The 22518-nt window shown below is 40.5% G+C and overlaps 2 protein-coding genes across 7 annotated transcripts in view; both read left to right on the top strand.

The window, feature by feature from the left end:
* Window positions 1-10689, top strand: part of agpat3 (1-acylglycerol-3-phosphate O-acyltransferase 3) — a 31144-nt gene extending 20455 nt beyond the window's left edge. For all 4 annotated transcript variants that reach the window (XM_034236914.1, XM_034236916.1, XM_034236917.1 and 1 more), the window contains exons 2-10: window positions 1602-1659; window positions 1807-2037; window positions 2863-3032; window positions 3186-3347; window positions 6135-6288; window positions 6372-6474; window positions 7473-7548; window positions 7767-7965; window positions 8146-10689. In XM_034236914.1, coding sequence (XP_034092805.1) covers window positions 1860-2037; window positions 2863-3032; window positions 3186-3347; window positions 6135-6288; window positions 6372-6474; window positions 7473-7548; window positions 7767-7965; window positions 8146-8237 — 1134 coding nt within the window. In that variant the 5' untranslated portion in view covers window positions 1602-1659; window positions 1807-1859 and the 3' untranslated portion in view covers window positions 8238-10689. The remainder of the gene's footprint in view (window positions 1-1601; window positions 1660-1806; window positions 2038-2862; window positions 3033-3185; window positions 3348-6134; window positions 6289-6371; window positions 6475-7472; window positions 7549-7766; window positions 7966-8145) is intronic.
* Window positions 10690-10960: 271 nt separating this feature from the next.
* The window catches only part of LOC117560118 (GTPase IMAP family member 8-like), an 80006-nt gene continuing 68448 nt past the window's right edge, over window positions 10961-22518 (top strand). For all 3 annotated transcript variants that reach the window (XM_034236909.1, XM_034236908.1, XM_034236907.1), the window contains exons 1-4: window positions 10961-12433; window positions 16026-16742; window positions 17347-18714; window positions 18809-18864. In XM_034236909.1, the coding sequence (XP_034092800.1) occupies window positions 12388-12433; window positions 16026-16742; window positions 17347-18714; window positions 18809-18864 (2187 nt within the window). In that variant the 5' untranslated portion in view covers window positions 10961-12387. The remainder of the gene's footprint in view (window positions 12434-16025; window positions 16743-17346; window positions 18715-18808; window positions 18865-22518) is intronic.

Here is a 22518-nt window from a genome sequence, read left to right as displayed (position 1 = left end):
TTAGTGTTGTCACAACACCAAAACTATGATAAATAATTCCTAAAGTATCTAGATAGTGAAACAATAAAAGGGCAAAGACCAAATACATCACAAAAAAAGTATTGAAATTATTGATGACGGGACATCGAATAATTTCGTTTTGGTTAAAAATATAGAAAATTGTGAATTTGATAAGTTAATTACCGTAAAAAGAAAATACTTATCTATCCAATTAATCCTTTAAATAGTTTTTCATGCAAAAATGGCTGATAATGCTGTGTTTCAGCCACTCAAATGTAGGCATTTTCCACAGTTCTCTGTTTTTATATCATATTAAATGAAACATCTTTGAGTTTTAAACTGACGCCCTTTTTGTTTTTAAAGAAAAGCAGATGGATCTATAATAAATTGCTTTACTTTGATGTTTTATTAAAACAATTACATAACAGGCATTTTTTGAATGGCCATATACTTAACAACTAAAAGTGAAAAGGTTATAATGTAAAACAAAATGGGTGGAGTTGCCCAGTTGGCAGTCCTAAAGTGGATCTGGGGTGTCTACAGATTGCTACTCAGAACTGCAAAAGTACTACTCGGATTAGAAAGTTTCTTAGAAAAGCTTTAAACTGGCTTGACCCACGCTGTAATGGGCTTTGGTGCAGATGTGGGGACAGTCCATTTAAGGCCGGGCGGCCGGCATACGAGAAGTATAAACGCAGCGGTACAGATCCATCTTTTCCTGTCCATTCATCTCCATACCTGCTTCATCTTATTGTGTCATGGAGGAGTGGAGCCTTTCGTGTTCTGCAGAGAAAGATGGTAGAAATATTTCATGTGTGTTGCATTGGTATGTTGGAAAAACATGCCTAGTAGGGGCATATAAATGTGTTAACTTACCTTTTGGAGGAAAGTGAATCTCCCGAAATAAACTCGCAAAAGCCCCGACAATTATTTTATTGTTCTGTCTTATCAACAGTCAACTTAAAATAATATAAACGGAGAAAAGCTCTCTCACATCGGAATAGATGAGACTTTATATAACTCATACCTATTATTTATAAAAAGAAATGCCTTGATATACCAACTCAGTATAGCATAGGGAATTGAGAATTAGTTTCTAAGATCTTTGCTTCATTTTTTACAACTATAAACTATAAACCCTAAAGCTGAAATGTGATCAACCTTTTGTCACCATACTATGATGGCTGTATTCAAGTATCGCTTTTCATTGAAATGCGTAGTTCTGTGTAAAATGTGGCATATAATGTCATTTCTATCACTTCACCCTTGTGAAAGGTCAGGCTGAGTACGGCCACAATAAATCTAAACTGAGTAACAATGCTCTTTGACAATCCAACATGCAATGCGTGTGTTAAAATAGCACATTACCCCACCTGCCGTGTGCCACAGTTTAACCCAGCATCTGGCTTCTGTTTTTTTTTAACCACCTTGACCACACTCAGAACGACATCAGCTGTTTCTGGCGTCCTCTTGTCTGTATCAACCACCTGTTTGATGATACATGCACTTAATTCAACTCTACTGTAATGGCACTGTACTGTTGCGTTTCATTTGACTTCCTTCACTATTGGCTCATCCTCTGTTTTCTCTGTCTCCATCAGGTCTGTAGTATTGGCTGACGGACCGTGTAAACGCGGCTTGTAAAAGGATCCCACCGTGGTAAGAAAGACTGTTAGTTTTTTTATTACTGAATGCAATATTGCCTGCAGAAAATGTAGTGAACCAGGATCCATTATTTATACCGTCTGTCAGTAAGGTTCATTGCTTTGGCTCTGCCTTCCCTCCTCTATTTCCGCCCTCTCTCAGGTTGGTCGTGGTGTATAGAAAGGAGCCCACTCAGCTCTCCAGGCTCCTCAGCCATGGCGCTGCTGGCCTACCTGAAGAGCCTGTTCATCCTGCAGCTGCTGATGGGCTTTGTGTTCGTGGTGAGCGGCCTCATCATAAACTTCATTCAGCTCTGCACCTGCATCCTCTGGCCCATCAACAAACGGCTCTATCGCATAATCAACTGCCGGCTCGCCTACTCCCTCTGGAGTCGTGAGTACATCATACTCCTTTTTTGTTGCTAAGAGTTATGTTATTCTTTGAAAATAGTGTAAACAAGATAAAGCACCAGGTTCTTTGGGACACTTGGCTTGGCAACCTGCTGAATTCATGTCAACAATTCTATTCCTTTTAGCTCTGAGATAAATCTCCAGATCAATGAAAATCAATGCAAAGTGAAAACATCGATACACATCAACTTCTTCAAGATAGGCCTTTATTTTGACCTTACCTTGTCACGTCTGTTTCACCATTTCTGTCCAAGTGCACCTCATTCTTAAATTAAAACAGTCCTGGCGTCGTTAGCAATTGGTGCTAATGGCTTAGCGTTGTGTACAGGCGAGATATTTTGTTAAATAAGCATGTTGCGTAAGATATAGGCCTGAGATTCAAGTTAAATCCAAAGTGTATCATGGAAGATTTAGTTTTCAGCGAAAAATGTATTGTTGTCCAAAGGCTCAAACTTATGAATTACAGTGCAACCCCTAATAGCTGCTATAGTAAGTAGCTATGGCTGGCTGTTGTCTGGTGTGGGGCAGATGGCTGCTCATGCGGGTTAATGGGAGCAGCTGAGGCTCAAACATTACATCTACCAAAATAGCTCCATACAGCTGCAGTGTTCTGATATCTCATGATGAGGAAATAATATGTGGCATTGAACACTGTTGTGTTAATCAGCAAAACTGAGGAGCAACCCTGACATTTATTAAGAGGAAAATGCTTTGAACTTGTACTTAGTTCTCATCGTCAATCCTATAAATGATGAAGTGTTGTTTGAACATTCCCAGTGCCCCGCATGATGTGTTGTTTTCTGTGCAGAGCTGGTGATGCTGCTGGAGTGGTGGTCGGGCACAGAATGCACACTATACACCGACCAAGCTACGGTGGACAAGTTTGGCAAAGAGCATGTAATCACCATCCTCAACCACAACTATGAGATTGACTTCCTGTGTGGCTGGACTATGTGTGAAAGATATGGCATCCTAGGGGTCAGTACTGTCGCAAAAAGGAACTGAATTTGTTGTTGATTTAGTTACTTGTCATCTCAGATGATGCTCTTCAAGATGAAGTTCTTCTCTACTCCTGATGGCGAGAAATCAAACCTTTGTCATTATACACGTCTACCTGTCCCCCCTCTCTAGAGTTCAAAAGTGCTAGCCAAACACGAGTTACTGAAGGTTCCTCTGATTGGCTGGACCTGGTACTTCCTAGAAATAGTCTTCTGCAAAAGAAAGTGGGAAGAGGACCGGAAGACTGTCTTCAGTTCACTGAATAGGCTCAAAGACTATCCTGAATATATGTGGGTAAGTACACATCAGACTTACTTCCTGTGTGTGTTTGTGTGTAATAATAAGACGGTTTAGCAGTTTGCTTAGGCCACGTTTACACAGAGACGAAATGGGTTGTATCCGCTACAGTTCTCTATCGTATGGACGGTTCTTCCACACGAGGCCGTAACGGAACCGCGGAAACGGAGCCCTCAAACGGTAACGGGTCCCAAAGTGGGTAGATCTGCGGACGAAACGCTCTGGGGGGCCAAGCGGCTCCGTGTGTACGTCCTATACGATCATTTCCTGATAACGATGAAGCTATAGCCCCGCCTCTCCCCACCTCTGCTGCTTACCACGGCGTCACCCGCGTGTTTCGCCAACAACAACAACGGCGGATCACAGGGTTGCTTTCGTGCTCCAGACGCTACAGCTCCTCTACCACAACCATCAGCAACAAGTGGACATGGAGAACTACATGTTGCTAAATCCACCGCGGAGAATAAACAGAAGGGCAACCATGGCAACTATGCTCGGGGGGTCTTCTTCGCTGCTTTTGGTGTATTTTGTGGCGCCACCCGGCATATGTACTACAGCGTCTCCACCGGGTCGAGCGGTCTCGTGTGGACGGACACGTATCTTGAGCCGATTCCATGTGGACGGAAGACTTTTTTGATATCGACTAAGGTTTGTTTTCGTCTCTGTGTAAACGTGGCCTTGGAATCCATTCCATGTTACAACACACTCATTTGCATAAATACCACATCATATGCTTGTGCAATCGGTGAACTCTAGCCCAGTCTCAAAACATTCCTCTTAGAAAAAGATACTCGAGTTAATCATCTCAGTAAAATATAGGATAGAGTGTTTGAATTATCTAAAGGAAACATTACATTTTATTATACCTCTCATTGTTGTAGATAAGTCATCACTTTTTCTGTTGAGGATTGTTGCTCTCACTCAGCAAATTGCTAAAACTAAGTAAGGCAGTGTTATAACATGCGTTGAGTAATAATCCCTTATGGGTCAGAAATGTATTGGCGCAAGTATAGCAGGTCATAGGTCAACCGTAAACCCAACCTATAAGCCAGGGGGGATCCACACTTTTTTCAATGAGGGACAGTTTTGATAATGTGAATATACCAATACTCCATTCTGAAATGTTTTAAACATAGAAAAACATACAAATACGCTGTTGTATAACAATTATCTTTATTTTTCAAATCACAATGTAACTAAATATAAGCCACTCGTGAACAACTCTAACAACACAGGTCTGCCTTTCATCATATCTGGAGAGTCAGATAACATTGAACAAACTATATAGAATACCTTAAACTTTGTAGAATCAGGACTGAGAAATAATATACTAAAATATTCAAAATAAAATGTTCAGTCAAACCATACACAAATTAATTATTTTGGGAAATATCTCCTCCATCTCCAAAATGCAATACGAAATAAATCACACTTCAATTTCCATTTTCATCAGATACATTTCATGGGGGAAGTAACACATATTAGATCAGTATGTGTGTGGGTCAAAACTCAAACCTGCACTATTGTGTGACAGCTTCCCAGATCTCAGCTGATAACAGTGTTATTACTACCAATAGTGACAACAGTAAAAAATAATAAAAAAAGATCCACATTTTGATAAACAGAAATTTCATAATAAATGTCTTAAGTATTCTTTAGTTTTGGTTGGAAGAAAATACTCTGCCTATACAAAATCTAGATGCTGCCCTTTGACCCAGTCTCTCTTAGTGTAGGAAGATACATCAGAGGAGGTTACCACTCAGTTCTCTGAGTGCACCAGCTGGATGTGTGTTTTTTTTCTCTGTGAAACTTCCTGAACCGGGCTTTCCACTGTGCACAAACAGCCTGAGGAGGCTTTCACTCTGCTTTCTGAGGAAAAAACGTTGAACCGTTTGAACATGCAAGTGGCCTACATTCATGGCCTCTGGTTCAGCACCTTCATACAGATATTCACCATGACTCAACCAGTTAACCTGCTGAGATTAGGCAGATCAGCTGTTGATCTAATTACCCCTCAATTCCGGCATTAGGCTACTTCTCATGACAGCTTTTGTGTCCAGATTAAGTAAACACCAGGGCAATTGGTCGGCAAACCCATAAAGCGTCAGATTGAGATATCATCGCCAACTATTTTGATAATTGTTTAATCATATTTTATTTTAGTGCGAAACTGTTTGAGCCTCTCCAATATGAATATTATCTGCCTTTTCTGTATTTTACATTCAATTCAATATCTTTGCGTTTTGGACTGACTTCAAAACAGACTGGGAAGGACATTTTCTCAGTTTGACACTAGACTGGACTACATTAAGCGATAACGACAGTGATGTTATTTGCAACCACCCTTAGGTACAGTTAGCATCCACCTGCCTATTGAGATAAGATGCTGACTTTATTTCAGCATTTTGTTACACTGAGGTGAACTTGATCTGTAATCAAGCAGAAGTAGGTCAAAGATTCAAGGGTTTTATCGTCATGTGCACAGTAGCCACATTGTAGTTATGGCAATGACAATCTTAAGTCCCAAGCACCTCCAACAATGCAACATATTATGTATAGGACATAAGACAAAATAAAAAAATTAATACAATAAGCTAAATGATGCAGAGAATGTTGAAAGTGACCAAGTAAATGCAGGATCCTATGCACATGTAAATAGAATACGATATACAAGAACAGATGTAAGAATGGGACAAGAGAAAATAGGTCACCTCCAGTGGGTAATTTGTTTTTATAGGTGTCTGTGTGTCTGCATGTGTTAACATAGCTCTTTTATCTCCACAGTTTCTGCTGTATTGCGAGGGCACCCGCTTCACAGAGGCCAAGCACCAAATCAGTATGCAGGTTGCAGAGAGCAAAGGCCTGCCCAAACTCAAATACCACCTACTGCCCCGAACCAAAGGATTCACCACCACCCTGCAGTGTCTTAAGGGCACAGGTAGTGTGAACAATAACACACAGTTTGTCATGCTGGATTCACACAAGACTTTTATTCTAAATCTGTGTTCTCCTCTCTCACAGTAACTGCTGTGTATGATGTGACTCTCAACTTCAAAGACAACCAAACCCCCACTCTCCTGGGCATCGTCAGCGGCAAGAAATACAAAGCTGACCTGAGTGTAAGGTGAGTGTCACAGGTACCATTTTTAATAATCACTCATCATTATAATGATCTATTACATTTATTTTTCAACTGAAATGATGAGTCTTTTCCAAACGTTTGGGCCCCTACTGACTGCCTTTTTGTCCTCTAACAATGAAACACACAGTGAGAGCCCTGAAAAATGTTGGCTGGTTTCAGAACAATAACTGTAATTGGAAGGAGAATCCTACCGAGTGAAGAGCTGACCGATAGCTCATGCTGAAAAGGCTGAGGGAAGAGGGTCTTTTGTCTCCTTGCCTGAACTGCAAAACTATATTAAAAAGCAAACTGTTTCTTCTTTAACTCAATTAAATAAAGGAACGTTTAAATATCTTTTTACTAACATGGTTGACTAGACCAGAATCAGTTAAACATACAAGTGTTTAAAGAAATCCCCCAGCACCAAAATAGATGATCTATGATGCAAGTGTAATGTGAGGGAGCCACCTGGTGGGGAGAAACTGCCACAACAGGCCACAAGTCATTTGTTTTATTAACATGAAATCTTTTCTGTTGCACTCTGAGAGGACAAGTTTGACCATGAAATGTTTCATTAAATCCTATTGTCCATTATATTATGATTTGATAACGGCATCTGGTTAAAAATGTTTAACATTATTGTTTGTTTGAGGTTGCAGTGCCTATGGATAGTGTCGGTATTCTTTCATTTACAAATGGTACTATTAAGGTGGTAGTTCATGATTTATTTTCTTTTGCTGGGCACACAGTCACAAGTTAGGTGCGTTTCAGATTGCTGGTGTTGATAATGTGGATATGTGTGAACAGGAGAAATTATGAATGAAGGTAGAAAAAAAGAGACCGTGTTAAAATTGTGAGGTGTGCAAATCCAATTTCTGACTGTCAGGGGGAAAAACAAATCTATAAATATTGGATATACTCAAATACTTATCCTAAGTTTAAAGAATCTTAACAACTGCTCCCAGTTTAAGACGCCTTGTGTTTGTCTCTTTCCAACCCAGGCGGTTTCCGGTGGAGGACATACCCGATGATGAGAAAGAGTGTGCCATCTGGCTGCACAAGCTCTACCAGGAGAAGGTAAAGAAAGCTGACATTAAAGGCAGATTCAGTAATCAAAATGTATAATGCACGGCTTCATTCAGATATGTAGTTACAATACAAGCGGTTTTCTGATTCACATAATGTATTACAGCCTATAGAGTTTAATGTATGAATAAGGTGGGTAGCTATGCTCGACATGTCATGCATGATTAAATTATAAAGTGCAAACCAATTCTTCTTCCTCTCCTGCTCAGGATGCCTTACAGGAAAGCTACAAAAAGGAAGGCAAGTTCCCCGGACCCACAATCACTCCTAAACGCCGGCCATGGACGCTGCTGAACTTCCTGTTCTGGGCCACCGTGCTGCTTTCGCCCCTCATCAACTTTGCTTATGGAGTGGCTGTCAGTGGCTCCCCGCTCCTCATCATTGGCTTCATCATCTTCCTCATCATAGGTAGGCAAACTCTGCATCAGTGGCCTGTAGAAGCAACGCTGCTTCCTTTTGTGGACTGAGCAATAGGCAATGCCTCTCTGACTTTACCTGAAAGAGAAGTAATAAAAGCACCGTGTTGTTTAATCTTAGAATCGCTGTCCTCACTCTGGTCTCCTCTGTTCTCCTCTGTTCTCTCCCCAGCCTCGATAGCTATCCGCCGCCTCATAGGGGTCACCGAGGTGAAGAAAACAGGCTCCAGTTACGGCAACCCGGAGGCCAAGAAAGAAAACTAAAGTGTCACCCTCCTCCGTGTGCGGTCACCCTGCGGCGTCTAACCCCTGCCCGCCTCCATTCTCCTCCTTCTGTTGAGTCAGTTGGCAGGCTAGGGAGGAGACCCAGCTGTGAAAACATAATAGAGCCCAGAGATAGAAATACTAATGGCACTAGTGAGAGAGAGCATGGACAGTGTGGGCTTCACGCTCTCTGGTGTACAGAACATGAGGAGGGGGAGATGCAGCACTATATTCCCCTTGTTTCTTTCTTAATCCCTCATCCATGTCCTTTAAGATCCCGCTAACACTCAGGGTTAAGCTCCTAACCTGTGTGAGGTCACATTTCCTGCTCTCCACTTCCTGTCAGTCATCAGCCAATCAGGGAGGGGCTCATTCTTATTGCCCAAAGACCACAAGCCGATCTGTATCTGATCTTTTTAATCTTAACCACCGAGGGGCAGTGTGTTTCTGCAGCAGCGTACATCACTCTTTTCCTCACCCACTGGGACTTGTAATCAGAACTGGTGCCTTGAGGCCCAGCCTGTTCTCCTTTATCTTAAAGAGTCATTTCACCCGAATCACAGAACGAGTACCTGTTAACCTCCAGGTATCAAGCCATGCAGATAGGTTTCATTGTATGGGCCAATCCAATACAATGCAGGGAGGTCCATTTTGCTCAAATCATTGCAAAGTACATTTGAAAAACTTCAACAGCAATGTGTCTTTCAGAATATAAGTCTATTACTTTGGATCATTTCTGAATATGTTCATCATTACCTAAGTTGGTAGTGAAAACTGACCATATTGTTGGATCATCCAAGTAGTAAGCACATTTCTGTTTTTGGAGAGGGACCTTGCTCTTGAGTTTTTCAATATTTTAATTACTTTAAGCACCACCAACAACATCACCTCACCTGTATTGTCCAACATCATCTCCCCAAGGGCTCCCAATGTGAAATCTGTCCTCATCAAGGACACCTGCCATCTGTTACAGGTCTCATGCGTCGCCCTCACCAACAACACACACGGAGTCACCCCGACACATTATTATTAATTTTCCCATCTCGGTTCCTATTTGACTTACTTAATAGGACATCGCATGTATGTTGTTTATCATTTTGACGATTTCTTACCCCCTAAATGTGACGTTGAATCAACCAGCAAACCCAGTCGAAACACTGAAGCAGTTCAATCGACCAATCCCCGGTCCAGAAAAGGTCAGCTGTCTACATGTAGCGTCGCAGTACTGATGTTTTAACCTTTGCCTTAAATCAAGCTTGCTCAGGCGAGGGATTGCTTATTCGCCACCCCTTTAAAACAGCACCCATTTCTTACCTCTGCGCTCTGGCTGAATATTCATCCTCTCCCTGCCATCACAGGGCATGGAGGAGCAGTGTGGATTCATTGGGTTTGATTACCAATGCCAATGAGCAAATAAAACCCTTGTTATTCTTTCAAGTGAAAAGCTGTTGGTCCGTTAAAGGGCGTCCCCGTTCCTGTACATCGTTTATCAGTTAAACAAAGCTGCTTGCTTACACTCCATGGGCAGGCAGCTCTGTTTACTCCCAACATCGTAGCCAATGTCGGTGCACAGCTCTAAATATTTCACAATTTACAAATCGGTCCTCCCAGAGTTGGTTCTATTAAACTGCAACAAATTAAACATCGGCAGCTGCAGTAACATTAGTGGATTTCTTCCCCAAAACAATGGTAGCAAGACATGGAGGGGATATTTTGTGTTCTGCTCTCTCTCTCTCTCACCCCTCCCCTCCTGTGCCACCTGTAGTGTTAATCATTTATTTTAGTTTTAATTTGTCACTCCTCAGCAGCAATACCTTGTGTACGTCCTCTCTCTGTAGCGTTATGTCAACCCAGACAGATTTCATGCAAGCCTTAATAGACACTGCTGCTTAATTTTTGTGTGAAAATGTAGAAGCTAAATGAGCCCCTGTGGTAGTGAAGAAAAACAGTCCTCCGGTATAGCAAGCAGGTTGCTGGGATTAGTTGCCCTGCTGCTTCTTCTACAATCTAACTTTCAAGATTTAACAACTGGATAAAGTCTGCTCCTATGCACAAAGAGCTCTGTTCATAATCAACATTTTTTACAAGGAGATATTTGAGTTGCTTTACCTCAAATATTTGTTAAAAGCTTTAGTATCACGGCCTGCTCAAGAGATCTGATCAGAATTCCAACTCATTTCAAAGATGCTGAGAAGTCCTGATCAGTATTTGGAAAAAGGTTTTTTATTCAGATCAGAAGTTTAACACAAGGTTGTTGTTTATCTTTTTTCTGAGGTCTCCGATGGAATTAAATAACATTACAAATTGAGATTTAAAAAGTCTTTAAGTGGTGTCAGAGATAATTGAGTTAGTGGCACCTCTTGCGTCAGCTTTTCTTTGTTTTCTAAGGCTATTTTTATGTTTTCTTCAATTAAAGCACTTAAGAATATTAAAGGATTTCATCACAAAGCAACTTTTACTCTTTTGACTTATTTGGATTTGTGTGAATTTTTGTGTTTGCAAAGCAGTTCAGATACAATATAGCTTCATGACAGGGGAAGGGTCTGGAACTGAATCCACACACTGCTTCATATTTCTCACTCCATCAAGGCAACACGTTCACATCCACCCTCCTTCATTCATCATGACACGCCACACGTTTCCATTAAGATGCAGTGTGACAGTATGAACCAACTGAATACGAAATATTTTATTTGTCCCACGGCTGGTAAAGGATTTCTGTTTTAGTCTCTACATACTGTTTTAACTGAAAATATGTACATATGGTGATCACTTCTAGAAATTGTAGAGATGGACGAGCTGTTCCTTTTAAAGTAGACTTTCTGAATGGAACATTGAAAAGTTGTCCATAAAATGCCCTGAGGACATTTTGGGTGTGCTGTATGGAAATGTGACTGGATGTTGAGACTGTAAACTTATGTACATAATGTAAATTATGAGTATGATTTTAGAAATTGCAGTGACAGTTTTTTGCAATAGTTGTTTTAAAGGCCTTGCATTCAGGCTACAACCAAATGTACCCCTGATGGAAAAGCTACAGCAGGAGGAGATGTAACGCCAGCTGGCCTCTGGGAGCAGTTTGGGAGGGGGTCCTGCAGATTGGGAAGGGGTCCTGCAGATTGGGAAGGGGTCTGCAGATTGGGAAGGGGTCTGCAGATGTTAGAGCCCAGACTGGCTCACCCTTCAGGTTTGGAGCTGTGAAAGCCTTCAGCAATGCCTCTTTCTAATTAAAGCTACAGACAGAAGGCTGGAGTCACAGATGATGCTAGCGTTTTTACAACTTTGTAATTAGTTATGGTTTCTTACAGTAGTCAGTTAATGTTTGCATGATGTGCACTATTGCACAGTCACTGAACCGAGTTACTTCTGACTCAGGGACTCTTTTACAGACTGACACCACAGCAGCTGTGGTATTAACTCTGAATCTGAATAAAAAGGTGTTCTAAGGAAGCCTCGAAGGTGTGATTATTTTACTCTAGGCCTACTTGCTTCATAAATATCCTCACGTGCTTTCATTAAAGCCCCCTGAGAAGTTAGTTGTAAGTTGTTTTTCTGTACAACATTATGTATTCATGACTAGACACAGACCAAAGCTAAGTTTGGAATACAAAAAAGTTGTTATTGTTCCTTAAAAGTGTAATGTATAAAATGCTGCTTATCTTTATTCTTAAATCAGAATAGTCTGACATATTTCATGTCTTCAGACATTTTGATTGGTACACAAAAATAAAAATAAACTAAGATCTGCGAGAAAAGCACAGGTAAAAACTAAGTATTTTAATAATTATAGTATCTATTTCGAGCTAGAGTTTTGTGCTTAGATAATTAAAGGGCCTGTCCCTAACGAAGGGCCTGTCCCTAACGAAGGCCAGCTGAGTTCAGGGATTCAAACAAATAAAAAACTGGGCAATTAAATGGAACAGTAAAGACACACTTAACTCAGAAACTGGCATTTAATATAGTGGCGACTTATTGTAATTACACTGTTCGAAATGTGTTCACGGTTTGTAATAATTACATCTGATACTGATATCTCTCCAGAGTCATATGACTGGTAGGGTTGGCTGGACTTTGGATGTTTGCCGAGTCAAACATTAAATCAGAGGTGAACACTGAGGACCGCAATGTGGTGTATTTGACAGAATAAAAGATGGAAGAAGGGGCAGCAGTGAGCTGCCGAGCACAGTCCCAGAAAGGTATGCTGTTTAATCTGCTATTACATTTAACACTTAGTGTGAATAACATTATGTCTTTTTGACAGTTATATGACCTTAAGTGTATCGTACATGGGGCATTCTACCGAATTGATGCAAAGTGCGGTCCCACAACAACAAAAAACTATTTAACAAAACAATTAACTATTCAGACATAGATATTTACTAAGAATATGTTATGGTCTATTTAAACATGGCATTCAATGATATAGTGATAAGCTAAATATATACTAAAACATCATTTATAGGGTACTTTCTATTGGGAAGTAGCTGTCCCCAACCCTGACATCTAAATGTCATGTTCTGTAAATAACACTTAAAACAAGTTATTGTATTTTGTTGAATGGTGTATTTAGAAGATCTTTATGATTACATTCAAACAGAAGTTGGAATATTTATATTTATTGTGGGTTTAATTTTTTAATAAAAAAACTATACTCAAAAAATCATGTCCCCAGTTTTCATGTCACTACCGAAACACAAGGGGTTTAGTCCAATGGCTGTGCCTGGTTTTTAGCCACACCCCTGCATTTTTGACAAGGCAGGCAGCTGAATGGCAAGTAGCTATATCCCATACTTTTGATATAAATCTGTTCCAAAATCTGAAAATCGGCGTGTAACCTTAAGAATTGTCACTACCGAACACATTATCTTCACATTATAGTTTTGATAAACTATCGGTGAGCTGGATGCAATCCTACCTGGAGGGGAGAGAACAGATGGTGGAGGTAAACGGTACTCTGTCCCCCCCCCTCCCAGTGAGCTGTGGTGTTCCACAAGGAAGCATATTAGGTCCGTTACTGTTCCTAATTTATGTAAATGACATGTCATCAGCATGTGACTGCAACTTGTTCCTGTTCGCGGACGACTCAGCCCTGCTGGTCTCTGACAGGAACAGGTTGCAGGTTGAAAAAACCCTCAGCTCCGAGCTCGGCAGAATCTGCACCTGGCTCGCCGATAATAAATTATCATTACACCTGGGTAAAACAGAGTCCATTCTCTTCGGTTCGAAACATAATCTCAGCAAATCCGACGACTTCTCAGTTGCAGTGGGCGACATTATTGTCACAAGTAAGAAGGAAATTACATACCTAGGATCTATTCTTGAGGCAAACCTCTCCTGTGACAAAATGGCATCCAATGTAATAAAAAAAAAGTCAATCAAAGAACTAGATTCCTATACCGGATCTCCTCTCTGGTAAACAAAAACACCCTGAAAACTCTGGCAGGAGCACTCATTCAAGGGTACTATGACTATGCTTGCACGTCATGGTACCATAGCACCTCCAAGGCGCTAAAAATAAAACTTCAAACATCGCAAAAATAAACTGGTCAGACTACTGCTTGACCTTTCATCTAGAACCCACCTCACCTCTGCCCACTTTGACAACCTAGGATGGCTTAGAGTAGACGACAGAGTACAGCTACTTGCAATGGGCCTGGTCTACAAGATCCACTACACCTCTATGGTACCCATGTACATGTCAAAATTCTTCCCAAAGGTCAAGGAATACCATGATCATAACACCAGAGGAAGCTCCACAAATCATGTGAAACCCAGATTTGGCACAAAAAAGGGGGAATACACGTTTCGCAATTATGCCACATCAAGGTGGAACGCTCTTCCCACAACTGTAAAGGAAAGTAAAACTATACTTACCTTCAAAACCTCTCTTAAAGAGCACCTTCGGGGGAGAGCATTGCAAAACTGGCCCCGGTAATGGTACAAATCTCAACCTGTCGTTCAATGGACAGCTTCCCCCCCCATCTATGTATATACTCGCATTTTAGACTCTGTTACTAACTGTATATCTGTAGACTTGGTATGTCTTAAACGTCCGGTTAGGATGTATTAGAACGAAATCTAAAATGAAAATTGTAAACAAGCAATCTGTATGTTAAAAAACCACCTGTATGTAAATTGTAAATAAGCCATCTGTATGACAAATATGTCTTATATGACATGATGAATTGGAAATGGGGGACCCTGATGTAAACAAGACGAAAGTCTTTCTCTGGTCTGCATCCCCTTAACAATTGTATGTTTTGAGCTGTACTGTACTGTACCCAATATACAAGCTGTTAATAAACTTTTCAATCAATCAATTCAATTAAGTAAACTTTTATTGTATGTTATTATTTTAAGTTTTATGCAAAGTATTAGGTTTTTATGTACCTCTTCAAAAACGTGTATGCTAGCCATGTACTTGCTAGCATTATTTAGTTATGCTCAATTTTAGCTCAAATCGTCACTACTGAAGCAGTCACTACCGAAACATATGGTTACGTTTCAGTAATTTACATGATCGTTTCGGTAGTGAAAAAATTGAATGGTAAGCAGGTAAATCCCATAGTTTTGAAATAAATGTGTTTTAAAGTCTGAAAATCAGTGTGTTACTTTAAAAGTATCTTATTATACTATTTGTAGGCATATACTATAGGTCTCAGATATATAAAAAAACATGTCTATGAAGTGTTTTGCACAAAATACCAAACAGATCATGCGTTCTAGCCTCATCCCCCTCTATTTCAGCCTGTTACTAAAGTGCTGATTCTGGGTCAGTAGCTTCAAACATTCACACTTCAACATAAGGCATGTTATGAGTTAAGATTAAACAATAAGGTTGAGGGAATATGATACAACCTTGAGAACAAAATACTGTGGTCACTACCGAAACACTGGATGTTTTGTAAAAAATTAAGTATATTGACTTATCAAATAAAATGATATGATACTGATCGGTTTAATGTATGTTCAATTTCAACAATCATCAACTCTGGAATCAATATGATCAGTATTATGCATTTTACAAAGAAAAATTGCATTGAGAATTTTATGAATTGTATAAATTGAACTTTGAAATTTGATTACAATTAAATTGCATTGATTTAATTGTGAAAACCCTCAAGAAATATGTGTAATACTTTTCGACTACAGTGTATGCACTATGTTTCGGTAGTGACCATTTTTGGTAGAGGAAGAACATTCCAATACAGTCTGAAAATACAATATAAAAATGTACGGTTCTTTTACTAGAACTTACTTTACGGTATGTGTAATTTAGATATGGTACAAAATATATATGGACAAAGTTTTGGGAAAAAAACATACAACATTTCAAAACTGTTCCAACCTGACTTTGCATCAATTCGGTAGAATGGCCCATATAGAACAAGAACACAAACCTGACGAAACGACTTTTTAAGATTAGCGAGGTCTGTAGTAGCTGTCCTGGGGCTTTCAGTTGCATCAGGAGCCTCCTCAGCACCTGTCTTGCTCAAATTTCTTTTTTTTCTGAGTGCTGAGAGCGTTTTCAAAACACATTCAAAGAGGTAGCTTCTGGAGCTTTAAATCCCACCACAGTGTGTTTATCATTAACTGGTGTTTAGAATGTCCACAATGAACTTTCAATTTCTTTCAAACTTCTTGGGATACTTTTGAATCCTTAAATATCATTATACATTTGTATTTAATTAATGCGGACTTAATCAAGCATTAGTACTGTCTGCATCATAGATGGATTATGATACAATGACATGTGCACTGCTGCCGAATAATGCTGTCTCATTCCAGGGGACAAACACTGTCTTCAGGAGCTCAGGATTGTCCTCCTGGGGCACGACTGGCTGGAAAAGAGTTTGACAGGAAACGCCATCCTCGGCCGACAGATGTTTGATATCAGCAGAGACGTGAAGATGTGTGTCAGAAGACAGGGTGTTCTGGACGATGGCCGTGCGGTTATTGTTGTCAACAGCCCCGAGAGGTGGATCCACTACTCTGTCCGAGACCCCGGCCTAGTGAAGGACAACATGGCAGCGTGCATGGCCGTGTGCAACCCAGGACCTCAGGCCTTCCTCATGGTAATACCCATCAGCCCTCACAGAGGCCGGGAGTGGACAGTGGAGGGACCTCTGGAGCTGCTTCATGACAGAGTGTGGAGAAACACGATAGTGATATTCACCAGATGTGAGAAGCTGAGGGGGACGACTGTCGAGGAATACTCAGAAAGACACAGCTTTCTCAAAGCCGCTCTGGAGAGGTGTGGACGCAGATACCACCTTTTAGACACAAGTGTTTGGGGAGAAGAGGATGATACTCAGGTTGGAGAACTTTGGGAGAAGATTGATGCAATGGTTGCAGGAAACATAAAGGCGGGGGGCGTTGGTTATGTGTCTTCAAATGAGGAAGTCTTGAAAATAACTGGAAAGGGAAGGAACGAGGTAGAAGAGAGGGCCATTCTGAGGCGAATGAATGTGAAGACGGCCAGAAACAATATCAGATCTCTGATGGGTGAGCATCACTTAATCCAGCAATATCTTTTATTTTAAGTTAATTTTGTTTATACTGCCCAATGTCAACAGATGTATAACTGTATTAGGTTAGTTGAAACCAATAATATTAAGTAAATAACATAAAGACAACGTTTCTGTTTTTCAGTGTACTACAGTGTCGCTTACAGGTTTAGAAAGTTGTGTTTCGGTGCGGCCTCGAGAGCATGTGACTTGGATACCCTGAGAAATACATGCTGAAGTAGTAATCTTCAACATGAAGTAGTTTTTCCTGGTTCCATGGTTTATACCACAAACTACAGCACTGTCATACAAGCTGAATGGAGGAAGAATAACAGATTTTGCAGATGGAGAATTTGAAAAATGTAGATATTTGTGTTTATTAGAGTTTAGCAGTCTGAAGTGTTGTTATTTATCCAGATAACGTTACATTTACAGAATTGTATGCATAGTTCAATTTGAATCAAAGCTTTCAATGTTTTTAAGGAGTTAGGGTACCCCACACCTGCCTTTGTCAATGCAACTTTTTCAAAATGAATGCAAACATGAGATCCCTTTAAGATTCTATTGTTGCCTTAATCCTGCATTTTTGTAATTAAACCCAGGAGAGTCTCCTCCGTTTTCAACACTACGAGTTCTTATCGTGGGACCGAAGCAGGTTGGGAAGAGCTCGGCTGGAAACACCATTCTTGGAGTGAAATTATTTCCTGCTGAACATCCATTACCACTGTGCACAGAGAGAAGGGGTTATGTTCACGAGAAGCAAGTCATTCTGGTGGAGGCTCCTGGCTGGCATGGGAGATACTGCTCAGAGGACACTCCACAGGAAGTACAGCAGCAGATTACTCACAGTGCATCTCTGTGTCCCCCCACTCCCCATGCTGTCCTGGTGGTCGTACGCAGCGATGAGACTTTCACTGAAACGGACCGGTTGAAAGCAGAGGAGCATTTAAGCCTGCTTGGAGTTGGGGGTTGGTCTCGATTCATTGTGCTGTTTACTTGGGGAGACAAACTGGGAGTCACATCCATCGAGGAGCACATTGAGAGATGGCCTGCCCTCCAGTGGTTGGTGGACAAATGTGGGAATCGATATCACGTTTTCAATAACTCAAACAAGGTTGAAGACATTCAGGTTCGAGAACTGCTGGCGAAGATTGAGGAAACAGAGGTGGGAAATGATCATGAACACTTGTTGCTCAGTGTTATACAACTCAAAGAAAGCAACAGGAAGCTGCTTCAAAGCTCCAAAAAGAAAGCCAGGCAGCTTAAGAGGGAAAGAAGGGAAAGCGATATGCTGAGGCAAACATTGGAAGAGAAGGAAAGGATAATAGAGGAGATGATTAAAACTGCCAAAGATAAGAGAGATGAGAAGATAGAAGCTCTGAAAGCAGCGAGGGACTCGAAGGAGAGGAAAAATAAAGAGTATGAAGAAGAGATTGGCAGAAGATCAGTGGAGGCTGAGAGGGAGAACATCCAGCTCAAACAAGTCATCATGGGGAAAGACAGAACCATAACAAGCCTTAGTGAAAGATGTGTTGCAAATGATGATGTGGCTGAAGTTACAAAGCAAAAGAGTGAGGTGGAAAAGAAAACGCTTCAGGAAAGAGTGAAGGAACACGAGCAAGAGACAGCAGCCTTTAAGAAAAACTATGAGGAGAAAGATCAAGAGTTGGATCAAATGATGAGGAATCACAAAAGACAAACGAAAGAGCTTGAAGAGCTAATTGAACAGCTGCAGAAAGACAATGAAAACACAAAGGAGGTGTTGAAGGCCACACTTGAAGGGATGCAGAGACACTATCAGATAAAAGAAACTACAGACAGAACATATGAGCCTAAAACTGAGCAATTTAACAACAGGAACCACTACAGGCAAACAATGACGGATCTCAAGTCACTTAATGAGCTTGGTCGACAACAGAAAAGGACGTACACGATGCCATTGAGCCCTCACGGAGACACTGATAAACCCAGTGAGTACAACCTTATTCACAGCGCAGATTGTGAAATAATGAGGATACTGATGTGGTTATGTAAGTACATTTCATCAAACTCTTTATGTTACAGAAGGAGAACAGAACAGTCTGGAAGAGCTGGAAAAAGACACCATGCCGCCTGAGAAGGTAAAAAAAAAAGCAGTCTGATTTTCACATTTTTGCAAAATAGTTATTAATCAGAATCAGAAATCCTTTATTTGTCCAGCAACGTGGACATGACAATTATTACAACAGCAGGTGAAGTGAGGAGATAAGACTTACATTTAAAACAATTATTAAGTAGCACACGTTATTAATAACAAAAGAAGTAAAAAAAACATGAACAAAAAAGCAGATAAGTACAACAGGGTAAAAAAGTAGCAGTATATTTGTTTTTAGGATAAAAGTGACCATATTGAACTGAAGAGGTTGCTGGTACTGTATGCCAATTGTAAATAAACTAAGAAAAAAAAAGTAATTATAAACATGAAATTGCAGGAGGGTATAGGTCTACTGCAGATTTTTTACAATTTTACAGACATGGTTATTGCACATCAGGCGTCTTCCAGTTTCTGTGTGTGGTGGTCTACCAGGGAGCAACATAAGAAAACTCTATAAAATGTCTCTAAAGTAATGTCACAAAGCCAAATTGTAATTTTTCAACTGCAGACGTTAGTTTTAAAGGATCATGTATTGTCATTCTCCAACAGAGTTTTGTAACAAAGTGCAGGGTTGTCTACTGTTGTCTGTCTATCTCGAAAAACAAGACCAGATAAAAACACGAGTGTGATTTAAAAACAAATGTAATCGGGGGGAATGTAAATAACAGCAATGCAAAAACAATGGGGAATACTCTGGGCAAATTATAAGGCCTGCATTTTAATATGAAATACTCAACCTGAGGGACACAATCCATCACCTTAGAGCACCACTGATGTAAACACAGTCTGCCCCCCCCCTCCTGCCAGTCATTCTAGTTTGATCTGGATTTTCCTCCCACTGCACATCACAGAGACGTCTCTTCTGTGTGAATGTATACAGCGAATGTCACGACTCATGATAGAAGCTCTGCAGATCTTGAATATCTTTATTTACAATCGTAAAATTAAGTTCAAACTGTTAAAAACTGAAAATACCAGAGCCTTAAATATACAAAATCAATAATCAGTTGTCCCAATACAGCCAGAAAACTCACAAAATAATAATAAGTACACATTTTAATCAGCTGTAAGGTAATATATTGATATTATTTATTTATGTATGTTATTTATTTATTATAGATTCTATATCTGAAATACCGAGTCCTGGAGGGTTCATAGAGAGAAAAATAAATAAAACAAGGCAACGTTTTATTAATTTGTGCGCACGATATACTTTCTTGTTTGCACAAGATACTTTTTCGTGCGCACGAGAGTTATGTTTATGTGGGAAAATGACAGTGCATACAATATTTGAGATATATTTCAAACTCTGACTTCATTTTAGGGACATTTCGGCCAGAGGTGTAGAGCTATTTGTTTAAGCACCGGATTCGCAAAACAGGAGAGTCTGTGAACCAGTCTGCCTTGATCTATGAATTCATGTCCGTGACTCTCACAGTATCTGCTATCTGAGCTGTGTCTTTTAAGCAGCGCCTTCACTGTGTTTACCTTCAGAACAACTGAATAGAGGCTGCTACGTTTTAGCCACACACATGCACACGCACACGCACACACACTTCTACACACATCGAACTGCCCAATTGTTCCCCCTATTACTCGTTTTATGAAGGAGATGTCTGGTCACGATGTGACCGCATGATGTGTAAATAACCCAATTTGTGTTCTGTGAAACTGAAAAGGATATGACATTGTTTTTGTTAATTTTGTTGCAGTTGTATATGTCTTAAATGTAATTTAGGTTAACTTTCTGTTTTATTTAGATACTTTTATTTTGAAGTTTACGCTGTTGACAGGAAGTTGTTGTTGTTGCTATGGAAACGTGAAATGCTACATGATGTGTGTGTGTGTGTTCGGTGTATGTGTGTGTCCGACACCGGCATTTGTTTTCAAATGACCATGAACAGTAATTTACACACATCTGGCTACAGGGCCGGACTGGGACAATAAGTCAGGCCGGGAATTATACACCCAGCCAGGCCACTACCAGTTTTATTTTGTGTAATTTTCCTGGATTTATTTGTCAATATTTACAGCGTTGCTGCCCGTAGTGATAGCCATAAACTTTAAATCTACTACCCCAGAATAAACATATGGACATGGGTTACTATTTTTTTTTTAAAGTGCAAATCTATTTAGGAACCTATCCATGTGAACATATTTTAAGTGGAGGTGGACCTCAAATCCTCTAGGGGGGTCCGGGGGCATGCTCCCCGCGGAAGATTTTTTGTTTTTTAAATGTTGGACTTAAATGCATCAATCTGGTGCACTTTGAGGGGGAAATAAAGAGACTACACCCATATGAAACATAACTGTATACATTTAAATAATCATAAAATCATAAGAACATGGCCATAACCAATAACATACCATATCCAATATGAAAAAACATTGAAACTTGTTTATTTATTTGTTTTTGGTTCATTTATAGTTGTGAGTGTGTCTGGGCTCCTGAACCAGCCTCACCCGTCTCCCCCTGCTCCTCTTTGAGGCAGCAGCAAAGACTATTAGCTCTCAACAAGTTTTAAAGTTTATCTTACCTTTTTTCACCTAGTTAACTTTTTTTAAATTATTATTCATGCATATTTTACTAATCACTCCCCCTTCAAATGGAAATATGTGTTTACATAAATGGTGACCAAACCGTTTGAGACCCACAGAGATAACTTAGACTAAGTTAACTATCTAAACACTCAGAGAGTCCTTTACCTCACCTGAGCTATAGTTATCAGTCTCTCAGTCTGACAGGAGAGGACTCTCCTCCACCTTGTTGACAGCTCATTCCGTTAGCGCCGCTAGCTAGCACCGGATGCTAACAACAACAATACACGTAACCAGTGCACGCGCTTTCTCTCTCGCTTGCTCGCGCCACACATACACACCCTCCCGAGCTTGAATGACACGAGACCAATCGAGGGCATTAGTGTATGATCTGTATGAAAGTGGCCATGTCGGCGGGCCACATCATGTAGACAGCCAGTCACCCTCTGTGAGGCAAAGTCAGACCCACATTTGCGCAGCGTTGTGTTCACAATACATACAAAAATTCCTCAAGCCAGCCGGCCACTTAACAGGCCAGGCCATCGGGAAACCTCCCGGTCCTCCCGATGGCCAGTCCGGGCCTGTCTGGCTAACTCCATAGTATATTCCCAAGTGAAAGAAATGTGTTTAATCTCGATGTAGGCTAGTGCTAAATGCTGTCGGAGTGCACCGGAACGAACGCCACTATCATAATATCTTCTGAAAACAAATGCCCACACAAAGGCCTACACACACACACACACACACACACACACACACACACACACACACACACACACACCCACACACACACACACACACACACACCACACACACACACACACACACACACACACACACACACACACACACACACACACACACACCACACACACACACACACACACACACACACAAACACGCCCTGGCGACCGGACATCTTCTTCATAAAACTAATAATATGGCGTAATAATCGGACAGTTCGATGTCTCTAACCATAAGAAAGTATCTTGTACGAATGAGAAAGTATATCGTGTGCACAAATTAATAAAGCGTGGCCTCGTTTAATTTAAATTGAGGCCACAAATTACATACCGTGCGCACAAATTAATAAAACGTGGCC

This window comes from Gymnodraco acuticeps, unplaced genomic scaffold (genome assembly GCF_902827175.1).
Source record: "Gymnodraco acuticeps unplaced genomic scaffold, fGymAcu1.1, whole genome shotgun sequence".
In the NCBI taxonomy this organism is placed as follows: domain Eukaryota; kingdom Metazoa; phylum Chordata; class Actinopteri; order Perciformes; family Bathydraconidae; genus Gymnodraco; species Gymnodraco acuticeps.
Note: the sequence above shows the minus strand (reverse complement) of the source record. Positions and strands in the feature narration are given on the sequence as shown.